This window comes from Mastigoproctus giganteus, chromosome 3, assembly GCF_048544385.1.
Source record: "Mastigoproctus giganteus isolate SK-2022 chromosome 3, ASM4854438v1, whole genome shotgun sequence".
Classification (NCBI taxonomy): Eukaryota; Metazoa; Arthropoda; class Arachnida; order Uropygi; family Thelyphonidae; genus Mastigoproctus; species Mastigoproctus giganteus.
Window position 1 is genome coordinate 206155922 of NC_143577.1, and position 19199 is coordinate 206175120.

General features: G+C 37.5%; 1 protein-coding gene across 2 annotated transcripts in view; it reads left to right on the forward strand.

Moving 5' to 3' along the window:
- The window catches only part of LOC150088625 (zinc transporter 6-like), a 222268-nt gene extending 204512 nt beyond the window's left edge, over positions 1–17756 (forward strand). For both annotated transcript variants that reach the window (XM_090370825.1, XM_090370826.1), the window contains exons 13-14: positions 9662–9766; positions 17231–17756. In XM_090370825.1, coding sequence (XP_090226951.1) covers positions 9662–9766; positions 17231–17650 — 525 coding nt within the window. In that variant the 3' untranslated portion in view covers positions 17651–17756. The remainder of the gene's footprint in view (positions 1–9661; positions 9767–17230) is intronic.
- Positions 17757–19199: the final 1443 nt, after the last annotated feature.

A 19199-nucleotide genomic window follows, 5' to 3' on the forward strand; every position in this document is an offset into this window, starting at 1 on the left:
ATGTGTGGAAGTTTGCCTTTAGCCAGCGCGTGGTTGATTGCTGGAACAAACTTCCATCTCTCGTAGAAGTTGATAGCTTAAATAGATTCAAGGCAGAACTAGACAAAGATTTGGAGCGAGTGGATGGGTGAAATTAGTTTTTTTTTTTTTTTTTTTTTTGACTGATCTATATAAGCTTGCTTTCTTGCATCATGTGCCTTTACTAATGCTTGTGTGTGTGTCATATATTAGGGAACATAAATGAGCAGGGGTATGGATACCATTAACATATAGTACACCCAAACCTGTTTAAATACTTTAATCAGATTAGTATTAGTATTTAGTATTAGTAATGGCCGCATGGTGCAAGAAAGCCTACGGCTTATGCTGCACCAGCCAAAAAAAAAAAAAAATCCGAACAAAAAAATGATAAAAACAAAACAAAAAATAATAATAATAAAAATAAATAATAATAATTAATTAAAAAAAAAGGAAATTAAACCTATCATCCTATGCGCTTTCCTTACCCGAAAGTACTATCCAGATGACCTTTGAATTTCTCCAAACTGTCGGCCTCTACCACCCATGAAGGCAACTTATTCCAGTAATTTATAACTCGCTGGCTAAAATAAAACTTCCTGCAGTCCAATCTAAACATTTCCCCCCGTAACTTGAATTTATGTCTCCTGGTTCTAGCATCATTTATATTCTTGAAAATTTCGTCCTCATTCATTTTACTGATGCCTCTCAGAGCCTTAAACGCCTCAATCAAATCTCCTTTAAGGTGTCTAGTTTCCAAACTCTGCAACCCACATATTCGAAGTCTTTCTTCATAAGGATGCCCTTTTGCCGATCTCACCAGGCGAGTTATCCGTCTTTGCACCCTTTCAAGAAACTTCATGTCTTTCTTTAGGTGCGGTCTCCATACTTGAACACAGAATTCCAAGTGTGGTCTAACAAAAGCCTTATATAATGGGATTATCACGTCCCTATCTCTACTTGCAAAAGTTCGATAGATCATCGATAGGACACCATGGGTCTTCCTTGCAACCTGTTTACAATGCTCAGAGAATTTCATGTCTGACAGTATCGTAACACCCAAGTCCCTTTCCTCCAGTACTGGGTTTAGTTGAACTCCACCAAGTGAATAAGTTATTTTGGGATTACTGTTTCCCAGGTGTAATACCTTACACTTTGTTGGATTAAAGCATAGCTGCCATTTTTCTGACCATTCCTGAAGTCTATTTAGGTCTTTCTGAAGAAGCTCAGGTTGACAGTGATCATTAACTACTCTACCAATTTTAACATCATCTGCAAATTTAGTCATCACGCCCTCTATCCCTTGATCAATGTCGTTTATGAAAATTAAAAACAACAGTGGTCCTAATACTGATCCTTGGGGAACCCTACTTCTTACATCAACCCAATCTGAGGAATAGCCATTTATCACAACCCTCTGCCTCCTGCCTTGAAGCCATCCTTCTATCCACCTAAGGATTTTCCCAGTGATTCCAACCTGTTCCAACTTATAAAGCAACCGCTCATGTGGGACTGAGTCAGCTTTGCTGAAATCTAAATAAACAATGTTGAAATTATTCCCTAAATCCAGCTCGTGAGTGACCCTTTTGAAATAGGGAACCAGATTTGTTAAACATGATTTTTCCTTTACAAAACCATGCTGAGTATCCTTTAGAATTTCAATTCGATCCAAATGATCCTGAATTCCACCCTTGATTGGGCCGCCTCCGTAGCCAGGTGGGAAGGAGCAGCAGTACGTAGCACACGCTTCTTGATTAGACCGGGGTTCGAGCCCGTCACCACCAAATACGGAGGGTGCGGAAAGGTCAGGAAATGACCACCGCATATCCCGGAGCAATATGGCCTTAGTTGCTAATGCTCCTAAAAACCAAATAACAAACAAACACCCTTGATTGCCTCCATGATTTTCCCTACTACTGAAGTCAGACTGACAGGTCGATAATTTCCAACTTCACTTTTAGAGCCACCCTTATGTATGGGAGATACATTTGCACTTTTCCAATCCAACGGAATCTCCCCAGAGTCTAGTGATGCTCTCATAATTAGCCTCAATGGTTCAATGCACTCGCTTGCCGGCTCTCTTAAGATTATAGGGTATATTCCATCAACTCCAGCAGCCTTACTGGCCTGTAGGCTCGAAAGTTTTTTCATTAAATAATCTTGCGAAATTTCAATATCATTAATTACATATTTTTTAACTTTTTAACTTCGCTCCCACAATTTCCCATTGCCACAAATGGTTTTTCATTTGTAAATAACGATGCAAAATAACTATTGAGTTCATCTGCAACGGCAGTTGGTTTATTTAATACTATCCCCTTTCCCTTGCGTAAAGGTCCAATCTGGTTTGTCCTGCTCTTCTTGGCATTTATATATGTGAAGAATTCTTTATCCCCCCTCTTTGCTCTGTTTGTTAGTGATTTCTCATAAACTGCCTTTGCCTGTCGAACCTTTTCTGTGGCTGTATTACACATCACCTTGTAGCTGTTATAGGCTTCAGTACTTTTTATTGCTCTGTAACCTTTCCATGCCACCTTTTTCTGCTCAAGTAATGTGGCAACTTCACTATTCACTTGGAACCCTCCTCGTGGAGTATTTTTTTAATGGTAAATACGCATTCAAGGCATCTGTGATTAATGTTTTAAAAGCATACCACAGTTCGATTGTATTCATTCTCTGCGCGATATCTACCCAGTTAATAGAGGCCATGTAGTACCTTAAGGCATCGTAATTTCCTTTTCTGAAATTAAAACCCATTCCTTTGCCTTTTACTTCTGCTACCTCTCTCGTCATCATCCACCGTAGAACTCTGTGATCACTTCCTGCTACTGGTTCCTCTACTGTCAGCCCCGTTATGTCATCTGATTCATGTGTGATGATGAGGTCTAGGATATTCTTTTCTCTAGTACTTTCCCTCACATGTTGATACAAATAACAGTCATCTAGTTGATTTAAAAATTTTGTTCCCCATGTCGAGTTTCCTTCCCATTTATTCCAATCAATTAGAGGCAAATTGAAATCACCCATAATAAGGCATTGACGCTTACTTGCCCATTCCAGTTGCATGTAGAGGCTTTTGTCATAATCTTCACAATCACCTGGTCTGTAGATTACTCCTACTCGCATTATACCTTTGTTTACAACTATCTCACACCATACAGACTCTATAGTAGCATGTGAAATGTATATATATAGTACTCTATAGATAGTATATATATAGTAGTATATACTACTATATATATACATATATATATATAAATGTATATATATAGTAGTCTATATATATAGACTCTATAGTAGCATGTGAAATGTATAATAGTAGCATCTGAATCCGGGAAAGCTATTGTCGCACTCAGGCTGCTTCTGATAAGAAGCATTACCCCACCATCCCTTCTCTCTACCCAACCTTCCTAAATACATTATACAAGCCTTACTTAAACTCATCATTCCCAATTTCCGGGTGGCACCACGTCTCTGTAAGCCCTATTATGTCCGCGTTACTTGTTTTAACCAGCAGTTCGAATTCGCTCATTTTATTGACGACACTTCTAATGTTACTGTATAAACAATTAAGATTTACTGTTCTTGTATATTTCACAACCCTTGAAGTTTTTTACGCTCTCTTCCCTGATATTAGCTACCCGCTCACATGAAACGTTTCTGCCCCCAGAACATCTAGATAATACGTCCAGTTGGGGTAACAGATAAGAACTCTTAAGGTATGTGCAAGAGTTACTTTGACCAATATTATCAGATAAACGCGTGTCAGTATTACCCACATCTCCCCCTAACTAGCAGTTTCCCTGAACCCTTAAGGTATCCTCAATAATACTGGCAAAAACTTTTGCACCACCTTTGTTTAAGTGTATCCCGTCTCTACAAAACAAATTCCTTCTACCTACAAGTGTGGGCCATGCTGATAGAAATTTCCCATCCTAAAGCCTTGCAGATTCCTTCAAGTCTTGAGTTAATCCACAAGGCTCTTAACATATAATCCCTCCTATTGTGTCTGGGCAGAATTGCAGACACATAGACATTATGGCCTAGCTCGCGACATTTCCTCAGCATGGTCCTGTATTTTTCCAACAAATCGTCAGATCGTGTAGGTTTAATATCATTAGTCCCCACATGAATAATAATATCTCTTTACCCCCTTTAAAATCTGGCAATCTGTTGGTGACATCATCAATTGTTGCTCCCGTCAGACATTAGCATTAGCATTAGTAGAGGCATTTGATGCAAGAAAGCAAGCTTATGCAGCATCAGCCAAAAAAAAAAAAAAAAAACCCACTTCACCCCTCTGTTCGTTCAAAATACCTGTCCAGCTGAGCCTTAAGGAGGTTGATAGCCTTATTTAGGCTATCAACCTCCACTACAAGGGATGGAAGTCTGTTCCACCAACCAACCACCCCGCTGGCTAAAGGCAAATTTCCGCACATCTGTCCTACATCTGTCTTTCCTCAATTTGAATTTATGCCCTCTCAGGTGATTATTCTGAGCTAGAGGAAGAATCCCATCAGCATTGAGCATGCTCAAACCATTCAAGGCTTTATACACCTCTATCAGATCACCTCGCTGGTGCCTAGTCTCCAGACACTGTAATTTGCAAAACTTAAGCCTTTCTTCGTAAGAGCACCCCTTTGTTCCATTCACTAATCTTGTTGCCCTTCTCTGTACTCGTTCCAGCAGCTCTACGTCCTTCTTGAAATGAGGCCTCCAGACCTGTATACAGTACTCTAGACATACCCTGGTTCTACTCCACCTATCCTTATTACAAAAAATATTCCCCGTTTCTCTGACAATGGAGTCTCCTAATAAAACAATGTCCTTATTAACCAGAGTAGTTTGCACTTGGTTTTTCTGTTTTGAGGCTCGAATCGGGTGTGCATCACTTGGTAGATTGCTGGAGTCTTGAGTCCCTGATGAGCTCCCAGATGCATTATTCTCGAGGGCAAGCACCCATTTTTTCAGGGACCCAAATTGTTCCATCAGTGCACCAAATTGTAATTTAAGATCGGTGCACTCCTTACATCGATCACAAAGAAAAGAATCCCCAGGTGAGGTAGGATTAGTCACCGGGTCGACCTTGGAAAACATTCCACAGGTTCCACAACGGATTAAATCATTACTCACCCTAAATCAGGCGCCTCCGTAGCCAGGTGGGAAGGAGCAGCAGTGCATAGCACAGGTTTCTTGATTAGACCGGAGTTCAAGCCCGTCACCACCAAATACGGAGGATGCAGAAAGGTCAGGGAATGACCACCGCATATCCTGGAGCAATATGGCCTTAGATGCTAATGCTCCTAAAATCCAAATAACAAACAAACAAACAAACCCGTAAATCGCCATCGGCTATTTCCGTGTGAGTGACGATACCCTGTGACATGTTTAAGGCAGCTCTCGTAACTACCATTATAAAATTAAATAAATATCAATGAAAGTTGACTTTACAAAATTATATCTATAATATTATTAAAATCAAACTGTTAAAGGAAAACCTATAACAAAATAATCCAACAATATCTAAATAAATCAAATATTTAAAAGCACTATCCAAAAGTAAACCACTTAACTGAGGAGCCCTGACTAAGCGCGTCCGCTCACCTCGAATGCCAACACTCAGATATCCCTGTAGGTGCCTTGTTTCGAGACACTGCGATATGCAAAACCGAAGTCTTCCTTAGTAGGAACACCCTTTGATGCTCCTGACTAATTTTTGCTCTTATATGCACCCATTCCCTACGTCCTTCCTAAAGTTTGGTTTCAGTATTTTAGGTGTGTCCTTTTGCCTTACACAAGAACCTCATGAGCTGTCCTGGCAAACTGTCTGCTCAAAATATTGCTTACTTTTTTGGATCTCAGCTTAATAAGAACCAGAATCTTGACCTGAAGAGAAGGGAGACTTGCATTTGGATAGGTCACAAATTGAGAAAGATGAACAACACACTTGTGCTTTCTTTTAATCCCATCACAATTGCATCTTTATTTTGAAGAAGAGGACTTACATACTATCTAAGCAATCAGAAGCTTGACGAGAATTTCAATTTTATACCTTTGATATGATGGCTGATCATATAAAGAGCACCATGAAAAAAAGGAAAAAGCTAAGGAGACATTTTATATACATCACTAAGAGCTAATTAAAACTATAAACTTCAAAGCAGTCAGTGGAAATCAACCATGGCACTACCTATACACTATACAAGGTGTGGCAATAAAGTTCCTGGACTGGTTTTGTTGCAGTCATGTTCGGTGAGTTTTAAGATAAATAGAAGGGGTATGTTGTAGTCCCAACTTCGTTCAACAGATGGTAGTATAAAGATTGTCCAGTAGGCTGACTAGTTGCAAGTAACAACCAGTTTCATTAGCTTTAATTTTCTGTCATGATTTTGCAGTGGAGCAACAAACAAATATCAAATTTTGCTTTAAACTGGGAAAATCTGCAAGGGAAATGTATAAAATATTAAAAACTGTTTATGGATATGAAACATTAATCTTACACTATTCAAATACCAATGTATTTGAATAGTGTAAGTGGTTCAAAGATGAACATAAGAATGTTCGTGGTAAACTTCTAGAAATGAGGACAGAGTTACAAAAGTTCAGGAAATTATTTCAAGAGATCGTCATTTCACCCTCAGAATGATGGCTGATGAGTTGGATATGAATAAGAAGACAATTTGTCAAATTCTGCATAAAGGTTTAGGGAAAAGGAAGGTCTATGCAAAATTTGTGCTACACAGCCTCACTGACAAGCAGAAGCAATGAAGAGTGTATTCATGCAAAGATTTCATCCATGCTTGTGAAGACAATCCTAATTTCCTCAATTGTATTGTCACTGGAGATGTGTGTGTTGGGTGTTTTAGTATGACCCAGAGATGAAGCAGCATCAGAGTATGCAGTGGACTTCAAAATCATCACCAGGTCCAAAAAAGTTTTGTTTTTTGACAGTCCAAAGTTAAGACATTTCTGATTGTGTTTTTCAACAAACTGTGGTGTGTGATTCACAAAGAATTTGTACCTGAAGGGGAGAGAGTCAATGCTGTGTTCTACATACAGGTGCCTCAAAGTCTATTGAAGCATATCACCCAGGTGACGCCATAATTTTGAGAGAAAGGCAGCTGGTTCTTATTGCACGACAATGCCCCCACCCATTCCACCTTCATGTGAAGACTTCATCCAGACTTGTCGAGACAATCCTAATTTCCTCTGCTGTGTTGTCACTGGTGTTGGATGTTTCGGTATGACCCAGAAATGAAGCATCAGAGAGTGCAGTGAACTTCAAAATCAGCACCAAGGCTCAAAATGTTTGGTTTACAGGAGTCCAGGACTAAGATGATGCTGATCATGTTTTTGGACAAATGGTGTGATTCCCAAGGAACCTGTACCTGAAGGGGAGAAATTTGTACATAATGCTGCATCTAGGTACAGATACTTCAAGGACTATTAAACCACATTTTCCAGGTGAGGCAGCAATTTTGAAAGGCAGCTGGTTCTTGTTTCACAACAGTGCCCCACCCATTCTGCACTTGTTAAGAAGACATTTCTGACAAAATATGGGATTGTATAAATCAACAATCCATCCTACTCTCCCAATCTAGCACCAGCAGACTTCTTCCTCTTTGCCAAAGTGAAAACTGCCCTCAATGGAAAGAGATTTCAGAACATTGAGGACATAAAAAAAAACAACCACTGAACTGAACATCATATCGTTGGACACCATCATTGACTCTTTTAAAAAACTTTTAGAACAGTGCAGTAAGTGGATTCAATCTGGTGGTGATTACTTTGAATCAAAATAAACCATTTTTGAGCTCCTCCACTTTTGCACCAGTCTGGGAACTTCACTGCCAGCCTGTGTATAATAACATCTATCAAGACAATGCACTACCTCCTATCAAAAAAATAAATAAATATATGAACTAAAGTGTGCAATTTTTATTTAGTTCTTAAAGAATCTTGAACAAACTGAACCTTGGGGAGGGGGAAGGAATCATCTTTGGCTTTACAGAGTTTGTTAAATTGAACTTACATTTATACTAGCTTTCTGGGCTAAATTCCATATAAATACAACAGCTGCTGTTCAGTTACAACTTTTGCAGCAGCATCTTTGGCTGCCTGTTTTGCATTACTGGATGTTTTCAGTCTTTCGCCTCTCGGTCTCTTATGTTATACTGTCAATTTTAGGTTCTATAGGTATGAACTGCTGTATTGTAATGCTGTAACTTTTTCTAGTATCATCCCTGAAATTGTGTGTCCGCGTGCGTCATAAGCAGTTAATCCAGGTATATGGATTAACTGTATCTTCACCAGTCAACTCCATATTGTTTAACTACTGTGGTCAGAATAGCAACAATAAGTAAATTTTTATTATTCCTATATCACACTGTGTAGTATATCATATATTTTCATAAAACTACTCTCTCGGCTTTTCATATACAGGCTGACCTCAATTAATGCGATTAATTCATCCCACGAGAGCATCGCGCAAAATGGAAACGTGTTAATCGAATATAATAATCAATAGGAAAAATTATAATTGGTCCTTGACTTTCAGGAATGTCCATAAAGAATTTTAAAAATACCTTTTAAATAACTTTTTAACTGTATACCATGTAAAAGATAATGAAAATAATTATGGAATTAAATGTTTATTGCATAAAACAGCGGTTCACAAACTGCCGCGGAATATTTTAAATTTTCGAGGGAAACACAGCGATACTCGACATCTGTTGGACACTGCGCGAACTACTAGCTCGAGGTAGTTCACAGTTTCAACATTTCTTATTAAGTTGATTGGACCTAACTACTTAATAAACTGAACTGTTAGGTATTTTCTTTTGGTCTAGGTGCACCGTGAAAAAATTACTGATATGCTAAGGGCGTCGTGAACCAAGAAAGTTTGGGAACCTCTGACATAAAATACACAATGAAGAAACAATTTGTTACAGAAATATTTGAACAGAGTTGTTTGAACAGTGTTGACTTTCTCTTTTCATCAATCAATTTCTGATAGCCGACAACAATCTTCTCTGGGCCCTGGCAAAATAAATATCACAGAGAACCTCAAACCTTTTGTTTGAGGTTCTCTGCGATATGAAAGATTTCATCTAGTTCTTTTGCCATTATCTCCTTCGCGGTAACATTTTCATCTGGTTCATTTAAAAATTAGAATTTTTAAATGCGAGTCTACATTGACTTTATTAGTGGGAGACAAACAAGTAACTCGTCTTCTTCCGATGGTTGATGGAAGGAGGCAGGCAAACATTTGTTTATTGCCTGTCCGATGCGCAGTTAGCTTAACACGTGATTCAAATCTTTCTTAACTATCACATATAAAAAAATAAATAAAATAATAATTGCGTTAACTGGAAGTTTGCAATGTAAAGTGAAAAGTGGTAGAATTTTTTCAAATAGAGGTAACTGAAAAATGCGTTAATCAAACTCCTGTTATGCCTAGCTGTATAACAAAGTTTAACTGGCTGAATTCATTTTTTGCATATTAGTATTCATAGTTTATATTAACTATTGTTCTCTGCTTAAGTAGTGGGTTAAGAACAAATTATTACACATATCAAAATAAAATTTTGATATGTGTATTAATTTGTTGCTTTTATGCTGTTTGACATTTTTGTTTATTTAGGCTGGATCTGTTCATGTGAGGGTACGAAGAGATGCTAATGAACAACTCGTTTTAGCTCACTTAATGGATAGACTCTCAAATTTGGTTTCTGATCTCACAATACAGGTAATATTTCATTTCTTAATGATGTATTTTTAATTATTATTATTAATGAAACACTTAGCATTACCATTAGTAGAGGCATATGATGCAAGAAAGCAAGCTTATGCAGCATCAGCCAACAAAAAAAAAAACAAAACACTTCCATTTCACCCCTCCGTTTGTTCGAAATACCTGTCCAGCTGAGCCTTAAACTTATTTAGGCTATCAACTTCCACGACAAGGGATGGAAGTCTGTTCCACCCACCAACCACACGCTGGCTAAAGGCAAATTTCCGCATGTCTATCCTACATCTGTCTTTCCTCAATTTGAATTTATGCCCTCTCAAGTGATTATTCTGAGCAAGAGGAAGAATCCCATCAGCATTGAGCATGCTCAAACCATTCAAGGCTTTATAACCCTCTATCAGATCACCTCGCCGGTGCCTAGCCTCCAGACACTGTAATTTGCAAAACTTAAGCCTTTCTTCGTAAGAGCAACCCTTTGTTCAATTCACTAATCTTGTTGCCCTTCTCTGTACTCGTTCCAGCAGCTCTACATCCTTCTTGAAATGAGGCCTCCAGACCTGTATACAGTAGTCAAGGTGTGGCCTGACCATTGCCTTATACAAGGGAATAATCATCTCCTTATCCCTGCTAGAAAAATTCCTGTATATCATTGACAAGACATCATGAGCTACTCTTGCAGCCCATCTGCACTGCTCAGAGAACTTAATATCTGCTGCACAATTACCCCCAGGTCCTTTTCATTCTCTACAACTGTCAGAGTAGTACCACAGAGTTGATACGTTGCTCTGGGGTTGCTGTTTCCCATTTGTAGTACTTATTTGTCAATGTTAAACTTTATTTGCTACCTCTCAGCCCATCTGCTCAGCCTTTCCAGATCCTGTTGCAGCAGCAGCATAGTATCAGTAGTGTCCTCAACAACCCTGCCAACCTTTGTATCGTCTGCAAACTTGGACATTAAGCTTGATATACCATCATCAATATCATTTATAAATACAGAAAACAATAATGGACCCAACACTGAACCCTTTAAGGATTCCACTAATAACATTAGTCCACGATGAGCAGTGTCCATTGATTACCACTCTCTGTTTTCTCCCACTCATCCATCCCTTTATCCATAGCAGCAATTTGCCTCCAGTGCTACACTGCTCCAATTTGTGCAGCAGTCTTCCATGTGCAACAGTATCAAAGGCTTTTCTAAGATCTAAAAATATGATACAAAGTTATTCTTTGCATCCAGTTCCTTTGTGACTACATCATAGTATCCAATCAAATTAGTCAGACAAGACTTTCCCTTAACAAACCCATGCTGTGTCTGAGCTATAACTGAAGTCTTGTCTAGATGATCCTGTAGTGCTTCTTTAATCAGTGCCTCCGTTAACCTGGAACAGAAGTTAAACTCACAGGTCTATAATTACGTGATCAGCCTTTGATCCTCAGCCTTTGTGAATTGGGGTCACATTTGCACATCTCCAGTCTATGGGTACCTCCCCTGAGTCCAAGTAAGCTCTCATAATTATGGCTAAGGGTTTGCTTACAAGTAACCTTTGCTGTCTCCTTTAATATTACTGGATAGATCCCATCCACCCCAGGTGCCTTTCTTGTGTTTATCTTCAACAATTTCTCCTCCACTTTACTCTCAGTTATTACAAGATTATCTAGCTTACTGCCAGAGTTGAATACACCTCTGGCATTCCCCTTGCTGAATAACTCCTCATGTGTGAATGTCGATGCAAAATATTCATTTAGTTTGTTAGCTACCTGACCAGGATCATCAACAGTTGAACCATCGATATCAAGTGGACCAATCTGATTCATCCCCTTCCTTCTAGAATTTACATAAGTAAAGAACTCTTTGCTGTTTTTCTTTGCATCCTTTGTCAAAGATTTCTCGTAATCTGCCTTAGCCTGTCTAACCTCCTTTGTAACTTGGTTACAGACCAGCTTATATCTATTATAGGCTTCTGTGTCACATGTTAATTTATATGTATCCCATGCATTTTACTTTTCTGCCAAATGTCTCACTAGTTCATCTGACATGAATGCTTCCCATTTTGAATTTGCTGTTGGTAACATCTCCCACTCAGTTGGTCCCACTGTATAGAATTTAAATACTGTCTCAGACCATCGTAGTCGCCTTTACGAAAGAAAAAACCCTTCCTTTTATCCCTTTTGGCTAGTTACCTCTTTGAATAAATCCCCCTTCAGTACACTGTGATCACTGCCACCTAGTGGTTCCTTTATCTGCAGATTCCTAATGCATGAAGAATCACTACTGATAATCAGATCAAGAGTATTACTCCCTCTAGTTGCCTCCCAAACATGCTGATATAGAAAACAATCATCCAATAAATCCACAAAAGCCTTGCTAGTGCGTGAGTGACCAACCCACAAATTCCAGTCAATATCTGGGAAATTAAAATCCCCCATTATAAGATTCTGATTTACTGGCCCACTCTATATCCCTGTACAGTTTCTTATTATACTCATCAGAGTCATTAGGCCTATAACACACTTCTACTCTCGATTTTAATTTCCCAATGCTTATTTCACACCAAACTGACTCGACACTCCATTGTCCAGCGATGTCTACTGGCTTCACTTCCTTGGATTTTATGTGTTTCTTAACTAATAGCATATAACCCCTTCTCCCTTCCTATCCTTTCTATCCTTTCTGTACACATTGTACTCCCCAAATTAGTTCTGCATTCCTTATATCTGTGTGACACCACGTCTCTGATATCCCAAAAATATCTTCCTTTGATGTTCTGAGCAATACCTCAAATCCATCAAATTTATTTACCAAACTCCTAGCATTGGTGTACATGCAAGTATACATGCACCTATTCCTATTCTTAGCTACCCTAACACAACCCATGTGTATACTTGTACCGCAATGACTCCCAGCAGTCTCTGAAATATCCTGCATCTTGTTTTCCAGTCTGCTGCTCATTCCAATAGAAGCAGTGCAAAAATCACTTTCACCTCCACCAGTGACTACTGTTAATCTATTAGTCCTTGTATCCCCCCCCAAGCTAGCAATGTTCTGACCCACCTAACACTGCCTCGATAGCATCAGCAAATATTCTTACACTTGATTCTGTTGTATGCAGTTGAAGAGAGCAGATGTGTTTTAAGTTTGCTCCAGTGGATTAACTGAAAGGGATTAAGGTCCGGTATCTAGTAGATAAATTATTTGTTTAAATTTACTTTCTATAATTTTTAAATCTTATTTCAGTAATTTTGTAAAAGTAATTTCTGTAATATTTGTAAATTTAATCCCTAACTTTTCTAAAGTATTTCTGCTAAGTTGTATTTTTTCTAGTAACTTTGTAGTTTAATTTTAACTTCACTAGTGGATTTTTGTAATAATTGAGAGCAAAGTGGAGGAGAAATTGTTGAAGTTAAACATAAGGAAGGCAATTGGGGTGGATGGGATCTATCCAGTTATATTAATGGAGGCAGCAAAGGAAGTAAGCAAAACCCTTAGCCATAATTATGAGAGCTTTGTTGGACTCAGGGATGGTTCCCATGGACTGGAGGTGTGCAAATGTATTAACAATTCACAAAGGGGGTTCAAAGGGTGACACAAGTTTAGTTTAACTTGTGTTCCAGGGAAAATAATGGAATCACTGTTAAAGAAGCATTGAAGGATCATCTAGACAAAACTACAGTAATAGTTAAGACACGGTATGCGTTTGTTAAAGGGGGGTCTTGTCTGACCAATTTGATTAGATACTATGATGTGGTCACAAAGGAACTGAATGCCAAAAATAATTTTGATATTGTATACTTGGATTTCAGGAAAGCTTTTGATACTGTTGCACATGGAAGACTGCTGTTCAAATTGGAGAGGTATGGCATTAATGGTAAGTTGCTACAATGGATAAAGGGATGGTTGAGTGGGAGACGACAGAGAGTGGTAATCAATGGACACTGCTATCCTGAAAAAGGCCTCTGAGTTTGTGCAAATTCATATTTAGCAATAGACTCATACAGTCTATTGCTAAATAGACCATAAAAATATAAGTATTTTACTGTAACTAAAATATTTACAAATAAAATAAAATAAATATTTACAAAAACTGCTATTATATTAAATTAAATTATGTACATTGTAAAAAAAAAAAAAAAAAACATTAAAACTATGATGAAATCCTTGTGATAAAATACACTACAATAAACCGGATTAAAATGATAAAAATCTGGAGCTTTCGGAAGCATCAGCTTCCTTCCTCAGCAGTAACAAAACTTCCTGCAGCACGTCCTTATACAACAGGCTCATGGCACTTATACACGTGGTTCAGTCGGCGCATGGTCTGAACTGGAAGCGGAAACAGCTGGGGAACGTGTTAAGCAAAATCGTTCATCCGTACTTAGGACAATAGTTTCAAACAGAGGATGCATGCACATATCTCTGTCCCTATTCATAATATTGTGGTCGGATGAACAGATTCTTAGGCTCTCGAGCCATTTACGGTTCCAGAACTCTTTTTTAAATATTTGTAAATATTTTAGTTACAGTAAAATACTTATATTTTCATGGTTGGTGTATGAGTCTGTTTATTGCTAAAAATGGACACTGCTCTTTGTGGACAAATGTTATTAGTGGAGTTCCCCAGGGTTCAGTGTTGGGCCCATTGTTGTTTTGTATATTTATCAATGATATTGATGATGTATATTTATCAATGATATTGACTTGGACATTAAACCTGATATATCAATGATATATCTGGTTTAATGTCCAAGTTTGCAGATGATACAAAGGTTGGCAGGGTTGTTAACAGTAATAAAGACAGTACGCTACTCCAACTGGATCTAGATAAGTTTGAGAAAATGGGCTGAGAAGTGGCAACTGAAGTTTAATATTGACAAATGCAAAGTACTGCATATGGGTAGCAATAACCGAAGAGAAACATACCAACTATATGGTACTACACACTCTGGGAAGTGGAAAGTGAAAAAGACCTGGGGGTAATTGTGCAGTCAAATATGAAGTTCGCCAAGCAGTGCAGATGAGCTGCCAGGGCAGGTCATGGAGTCTTGTCAATGATATATAGGAATTTTGCTAGCAGGGACAGGGAGGTGATTATCCTGTTATACAAGGCAATGGTTGGGCCACCATTGCCTTGTACACCTAGAGTACTTGTGTACAGGCCTGGAGGCCTCATTTTAGGAAGGATGTAGTGTTGCTAGAACGAGTACAAAGAAGGGCAACAAGATTGGTGAGGGTAACAAAGAGGTTCTCTTACCAAGAAAGGCTTACTTAAGTTCTGCAAATTGCAGTGCCTGGAGAGTAGGCACCTGCAAGGTGATCAGATTGAGGTGTATAAGGCCTTGAATGGGTTGAGCGAGCTGAATGCTGACAGGATTCTTCCTTTTGCTCAGATTAAGAACCTGAGGGGGCATAGTTTCAAATTGAGGAAAGATAGTTGTAGAATAGATGTGTGGATAAATTTGCCTTTAGCCAGTGGGTAGTTGATTGGTGGAACAGGCTTCCATCTTTTGTTGTGGAAGCTAATAGCCTAAATAAATTTAAGGCTGCTGGACAGGCATTTGGAACGAATGGAGGGGTGAAATGGGAGGGTTTTTTTTTTTGCTGATGCTGCATAAGCTTGTTTTCTTGCATCGTATGCCTCTACTAATGCTAATAAATCTTTGGTAACAGTGTAATTTCCGTGATACAGCACTCGCGATTTACCAGGATCAAATTAACCGGGACACTTCAAAACTCCAAATTAAAAAAAAAAAAAAAAAAAACCAGAAATCATAAAATTCAAGTAATAACTAGAATAGGTATAAACAGATGTTTTGCAAGTCATACATAAGTGACAAGAAGCGGTGCTATAAGTTGTCATTGGGAGATTAATGTACCTATTATCTTGCAAGCCTTTAGTCTTTACACCCGCCACTCAAAAAAAAATGTTTAGTTTGTTTTAGTGCATTGATTGTTCTGCTCTGTTGCACTACAAAAGGACAAATTTTGTTTCGTTATTTATGTCAAGGATGTTGGAATTTTTTTTTTTTTTTGTTTAGAAATCACGAAAATGATGGGCAAACGCAAGAGTTACGCTTTCAATTAAACCAAAACTTGAAATTATTCAAAAGTTTGAAAATGGTGCATCCATTAAATCTCTAATGAACCATTATAATGTCAGTGACTAAAACCATACACGACATTGTAAAAAATAAATATAAAAAAAATAAAACAATAATAATAAAGTGAAGCTATTAGATTTAAAATTGACATCGTAAAAAATAAAGGGAAGCATCATATTGGACATGCAAGTAGTGCGTGGTAAGTTTTTCATTTTTTATCTATCGGCATATTTTTTACATAGGTTGCTGAACATTTTTCGATACAATAAGTCCCCGACTTATATAGTTTCAGACTTACGTTATTTATATATTTATTTTATGTGACTGAAGATATCAGCGAAGGGGACACACATTTCACTATAATAACATAAAAACACAGAATTCCAGCTATCTGTATTATCACAAATGCAATAAGATTGAGTTTTCTATCCATTTATAATGAATTGCACTAACAGAAAAGCCTAATAACCAGGAAAGTGCAAATTTTTTTTATTGTTTTATGGCAGTGACCTCCAGAAATGTGAGCTCGCGTGGGGTGATAATAGTGAGTTCTCGCTTAACCCTGTGAAGTTCTTTTCAGAAAATTTAATTTTGACTGTTATCATGGTGCCAACTAAGAGAATAAGTGATAGTGGTACTAGTAAATCTAACAAGAAAAGGAAAGCGATCAAGTTGGATCAGAAAATTAAAATAATAAGGATGTATGAAAATGGCCAAACATTAACAAGTATCACATGGAATTCAGATTTGTCAGTGGCAATGGTGAACACAATAAAGGAGAAAATTCAGAATAGGAGAAGTGGTGAAGCGATCGGCACCAATGAAGTCAACTGTAATAAACAAGGCTATGAAATACATATCAGTTTTTACAGTACAATAATAACATGCGTGTTTTCTTGCTTTTATGTTTTCTTTTCTTATGTGCCACTCCAGCTACTTCACCGCTGTCTCCAGATATAAAGTTTTTAATTGAACTAATTTAAAATATATAACTATTTTTCTTCATTCTTCTGAGGATATTATGTGGTTTTTGTAATTTTGGCATATCAGGGATATAGTAGCAATATTTTATTATGTTATTCCCGAGTTACTCGACTTACGCAAGAAGTCCTGGAACGTATCTCTTACGCATGTCGGGGACTTACTGTATTTTTGGATTAACCGGGAAATCGATTATCTGGGAATCTTTTTTTACCATATATCCCGGAAAATCAAGAGTCTACTGTATTTGTCAATTTAAATTCTGTAATGTGTTACTAAGAACTAATAGAATATAAAAGATTAAGATTAATTCAAGAAAGTGGCAGTTGTGCATGTGCATTTTATATTTTTTTTAAAATTTAATTAATAATATTTTATTAGGTGTTCAAGGATGAATGGACATGGAATAGTACTACTATTCAGCTGCTGAATGAATCAGCTCTCAAATTCCCTCCACTGGAATCTTCAACTCCTGTTACATCCCAGCTTACAGATGGGGAGCCAGCTAATTATTCTGTGAATTCAAACATTGTATCAACCCTGCCATATGCATCACCTAATCTGCAAAGATTTATAACCAAGGCACCACCACTCTTACCAACACCAGGATACTATTCATCTTCATATCAGTCATTATTAAATACATCAAGTGTAAATAAATCAGAATACTCAAATATTTCCAGCACAATTAGGACATCAACAGTTTTGCTGAACACAAATGATAGATTATCAGTAGCAGTGGCTTCAAGCAGTACATCATCCAGAAATCCTTCAGATACACTACAGAGGCTGCCAAGATAAAGTTTATTTCTTTGTAACTCCAGATTAATATTTCATAGGAAGTATTTTACACTTTAATAAAACAGGGAATTGGATGATATTCACTACTGTTTTCAGCTTTTGTTGTCCTCCACTTACCACGTCTGGTATTTTTTTTATGAGATTTAAATTTTACTAGCAGTTGTTATAACTATATATAGATGTGTTATTGGTAGAAGGAGGACATCAATAAGCATGTAATTAAGCATATGTAATTCTTGATGGATGATGTTCATTTATGTAATTTATATAAAAAACAATTTGATTTGGTTTTATGGATACATTTCTGTTATATCATCTTTAAACATTTTTGTCACATTTGCTCCAAACAATCAAAATGTGTAAGTAATGTTAATAACAATGAAAAGATATCTAGGTCCAAGGATTTTTATTGCAAACATACTTCCCATCACTTAGCCAAAAAGTGGTTTACGGTGAAATGCTCTACAGGTAATACAATGAAATGAGCCTATACAGTGCTTCATTTATCACTTATTAAGGATAAGATAAATTGTTACCCTGTAATATTTTATCTTATTCTCCTTAAATTTATTCAAATTACCCACTTCCAGAACAGCAGGTGGAAGTTTGTCAGACAGCAACTGTCTGATTGATAGCAAATTTTTGCACATTTATCCTTTTTCAATTTAATTATGTGTCCCCTTATGTGTGTTATTCAAGGAAAAGTAAGGATTGCCATTAGTATTTAGCTTACTCAATCTATTTAAAGCCTTAAACACTTCAGTCGGGTCTTCAATTTGCATAAGTTTTCCTTGGTAAGAGGATCCTTTAGTGCCTGGACTAACCTTGTTGCTCTTCTCTGCACCCATTCTAATCTGGGGTGGATGGAATCTATCCAGTTATATTGAAGGAGGCAGTGAGGGAAGTTAGCAAACACTTAGCCATAATTATGATAGCACACCTTAGATTCAGGGGAGGTCCCCATGGACTGAAGATATGCAAATGTATCCCCAATTCACATAGCCCAAATAATTATAGACCTGTTAGTTTAACTTCTGTTCCGGGGAAAATAATAGTCACTGGTTAAATAGGTGATACAGGATTACCTAGACAAGACTGCATTAATAGTTCAGACACAGCATGGGTTTGTTAAGGGGAAGTCTTGTTTGACCAATTTGATTGGATACTATGATGTGGTCACAAAGGAACTGGATGCAAAAAATAATTTTGATATCATATACTTGGATTTCAGGAAAGCTTTTGATACTGTTGCACATGGAAGACTGTTGTACAAATTGGAGCGGTATGGCATTAAGGGCAAATTGCTGCTATGGATAAAGGGATGGGAGACAGCAGAGAGTGGTAATAAATTTAAACTGCTCTATGTGGACTAATGTTATTAGTGGAGGCCCCAGGGTTTGGTGCTGGGCCCATTGTTTTGTGTCCTTATCAATGATATCAATGAAGGTATATCAGGCTTAATGTCCAAGTTTGCAGATGATACAAAGGTTGGCAGTTTAATGACAATAAAGACAGTATGCTACTGCAACAGAATCTAGAATAGTTAGGG